The following is a 3,681-nucleotide window of genomic DNA, read 5'->3' as shown; positions in this document are numbered from 1 at the left end:
TGACCTTGCCCCACCCAGCAGGGCTGAGGGGCTGGCTCCCCACCCCCACACCCTCCCCCAGCCCCCCGGGATCCCCATGTGCACACAGGCCCCACCTCAGTGATGCAGTCCTCATGTGTCACCACAGACACCACATCCTCCAGGGGCAGCAGGGACGTGCACTTGATCTCGGTGTAGACGTTCTTGCCCTCGGCGCAGGCGGCCAGCAGGTCCACCAGGGAGATGTGGTACATGAGAGGGCTGTGGTCCTCCACGCCGTCCCGGGCAGTCTTCATCATATCTAGCAGGTGGGCCAGCGAGGCCTTGTCGTTGTAGAACACGACCACGTCGTCACCTGCGTTGGTCAGCTGTGGGTGGGAAGGGGGCACATCAGACCCCCTCAGTCCAGCAGGCTCGGGGCCCCAGCCCTCTCCTGCGCTTCCCAGGAAGAGACTGGGACTCTGGGACTCTGATTCCAGCCCTCACCCAACACTCAGGAAAACCCTCCCGTGCTTGAGTTTCTGGGGTTCCCTGGCCCTTGGGACATCCCTGCCCGCTGCCCGATGTCTCAGGCCCTCTGCTGTTAGCTAGGACACCGAACCCCAGACCCAGGAAGTACCCCCTCCTCTAAGGAAAGAAATCCCACTTGGGCTTATCTCAGAGGCGCCTCCTCCAGGAAGTCCTTTGTAATCCCACCCTCTCCTGGCTCACCCTACCTCTCCCCTGTGCTCCCATAGCTGTAATTTAAACCCTCGAGGAGCATACACTGCATCCCTCTGGTGTCGGCGATTAGGTTAATCATGGTAATATAATAATAGCAATTAATAATTGACACTGCACAGCACTTCCAGACACGACGCCTCATTGATAAGTCCCTCATCTCACTTGAGTGTTTGCTCCTTTCTCTCCCTGCTCCTACCCACTCTGAGATGCTCCAGAGCAGAGAGCACGTCTGTTCCAGATTTAGATTCAGCCCTTCACCCCTTCACTTGTTTACTGAGTACCTACTATGTGCCAGACCCTGGGGCCCTAGCAATGAGCACAAAAGCTGTGATCCCTGTCCCCCCGGCACACTGCCCTCGGAGCTTTCATTTGACTGATTTCCCCCAGGGATACATGGTCCTTGGTACATAGCAGGTGCCTCGTTATTTGTAAATAAACGACAATAAATGATAAACGACAATAAATGATAAATGAAGGAATGAGTTCTCTCAGGCCCGTTATCTGAGTTCTACAAGGCGCCTAATTTCTCCTGGGCCTTGCTTGAGTCCTGTTAGGCCGCAGCCCAAGTTCTGCTAGACCAGCCTCTGTGTCCTCAGTTCTCCCCCAAGTGCCCTCCATAGCCCAGCACCCCAGGGCCTCTCTATGACCCACTGTCTGACTCCTCCAAGTCTGGGTCCTGCCTGCCCGCTGCCCGAGTTCCCCGAGCACCCCTCGGCCGCCCTCACCTCGGTCATGATCATGTCCTGGCACTTCTTGACGTACTTGCCCTCGGCCTTGATGACGGTGTGCAGGAAGTCCAGGTACTGCACGTGGCGCCCGTGGGTGGCCAGCAGGTGCACGAAGTGCTGCAACACGGGCTCGCCGATCTCGGAGCACAGCTGATAGTTGTTCAGGAAGATGTGCTGCATGGTCTCCGCCTCCAGCAGCTGCAGGCGGGCAGGACGTCCGTCAGAGGGGGATCGCGCAGCCCAGCCCTGCCCCGGAGCCCCGGGCCCCGGGCCCTCACCCCTGGCGTGAGGAAGAGGTGCAGGTGCTTGTGCAGCAGCGCCTGGTTGCCGGTGTTCCCAGCGCAGAACTTCTGCAGGAACTGGTGTGTGTAGCGCAGGATCTCCATCATCTTGGCATCGCCCTGGACGCAGACAGGAGGGGAGAGGGTGCCGGGGCCGCCACAGGGTGAAGGCCAGGCCGGGTTTGGGGCCAGAGCGCAGACGGGTGTGGGGGTGGGTCAGGGCTCAGGACTGGGACCCCAAGGTGGCCAGGTTCAAGGTGGGTCAGGATATGGAAACGTGTGAGGGACTGAGGGTCAGAGGCTGAGATGAGGCCGGAGTCGGGGAGCAAGGCTAACGGGTCAGGGTCAGGTGAACACTGAGGGGGTGTCAGGGTCAAGAGTGGGGTGAAGCTGGAGAAATATCAAGATCAGTCAAGGGGAGGGGCCCATGGCTGAGATGAGGCCATGTCTGCAGTTACGGGCCAGGGTGGGCTTGGGGGCAGTCGGGGTAAGAGGTCAGGGTGGGGCTAGGGTATAGAATCCAAGTCACGGGCCAAGGAGAGACTGGAGTCAGATTAGGGTTAACAGAGGTCAGGGTAAGGAAGTTGAGGGTCAAAGGTTAAAATGATGCTGAGAGTCTGAGGATTAGACCAGAGAGGGAAACAGGAGCTGGGGTCAGAGTCAAGGCAGGGTGAGACTGGAGTCAATTCAAGGTCAAAGTGGATCAGGATGAGGGGTGGAAGGTCAAAGGTCAAGGTGACACTAAGATTGGATTCAGGGGTCAAAGGTATGTGGGGCAGGCCAAGGTGAAAGGTCAGGGTGAGGCCGGGCTAGGTCAGCATCAGGGGTTAGTGTGTGGTTTGGGTTGGGTCAGAGTTCAGGGTGAAGCTGGCCTGGGGAGTCAGAGGTCAGAAGTCGGGTGTCACCTTGTCATAGGGGATCTGCAGCAGGTCCAGCATGACCTTGTGGGCATCCATGTTCTTGAGCAGCCGCTGCTGTTTCTTCCTCATCTGCTCCCCGACGCCACACATCTTGTTCAGCCGCTCCAGGATCTGGGGGAGGGGAGGGTGAGCCCAGGGCCCCTTCCCACTTCCTCAAGCTTCCCCTCTGCCCAACCCACCCCTCAGCCGACCACAGCCGAGCCCCAGCTCACACCGGGGACTGGAAGAGGGAAGGAGGCCCCGGCCGCTGAATCAGATCCCTGCAGCAAGGCAGGAAAGAGCTAAAAGCCCGATTCCACCCATCAAAGCCAACCCAACAACATGACTGTGAAATGGAATTTCATTAAGTTCCTTCGGCTTTAAAATAATTCCATCTGGACCTTGGCAGAGTCGTTTTCAACACTCCAGGAAAGCTGGAGGATATCTTCTAAGGCGGCGGGGAGCGGAGGCGGAAGAGGCCGGCCCGCAGACCCACGCCCGAGGACCCGGCCACTCACGCCCTTGACGATCTGGTAGTTCTCGCTGCTCTTCTCCCCAGGCGGGTGCAGGAAGCCCTCCTCGTCCGCGGGCCGCTGGGGGCACAGGGAGCGGGGTCAGCCAGGCCCAGCCCTCGCGGGGGCCCTGCCCCCACTCCCACACCCCGCACACCTCCTTCTTGTCTTTGGCGGCGCCTGCCTCCACCTCCTCGCCCTTGCCGCTGCCCTTCTTGTCCACCCACAGCTCCGACTTCTCCACCATGGTCCGCAGCCGGTCCAGCTCCGACTTGATCACCTTATAGTTCTCCACGTCCTGGGCTGAGATCAGCAGCTGCACCTGAAGGTCAAGGACAGGCGTGCCTGGTGAGAGAGCACCCCCAGGTCCACTGCCTCATCGAGACTGCCGGCGCTGCGCTATCCCGGCCTCTCTGCTCCCGGCTTCCCCACTCTACAACTGCTCCTCTCCACCGAGCCAGACCCTACTCGGAATTTATGACTCTGTTCTAAGTCCACTGCTTCCAGGAAGCATTCCCTGATGGCCACAGACTTCCCTGCACCCCCGGTGATGATGAGC

The 3,681-nt window shown here is 59.5% G+C and overlaps 1 protein-coding gene across 1 annotated transcript in view; it reads right to left on the bottom strand.

The window, feature by feature from the left end:
- The window catches only part of ITPR3 (inositol 1,4,5-trisphosphate receptor type 3), a 68,342-nt gene that overhangs the window by 16,657 nt on the left and 48,004 nt on the right, over nt 1–3,681 (bottom strand). Inside the window, exons 26-31 of the mRNA XM_007460843.1 lie at nt 3,280–3,444; nt 3,129–3,203; nt 2,617–2,742; nt 1,709–1,831; nt 1,428–1,628; nt 96–347 (exon numbers count right to left, since the gene is read on the bottom strand). Coding sequence (XP_007460905.1) covers nt 96–347; nt 1,428–1,628; nt 1,709–1,831; nt 2,617–2,742; nt 3,129–3,203; nt 3,280–3,444 — 942 coding nt within the window. The remainder of the gene's footprint in view (nt 1–95; nt 348–1,427; nt 1,629–1,708; nt 1,832–2,616; nt 2,743–3,128; nt 3,204–3,279; nt 3,445–3,681) is intronic.

Source organism: Lipotes vexillifer, unplaced genomic scaffold, assembly GCF_000442215.2.
Source record: "Lipotes vexillifer unplaced genomic scaffold, Lipotes_vexillifer_v1.1 scaffold921, whole genome shotgun sequence".
Taxonomy (NCBI): Eukaryota; Metazoa; Chordata; class Mammalia; order Artiodactyla; family Lipotidae; genus Lipotes; species Lipotes vexillifer.
Note: the sequence above shows the minus strand (reverse complement) of the source record. Positions and strands in the feature narration are given on the sequence as shown.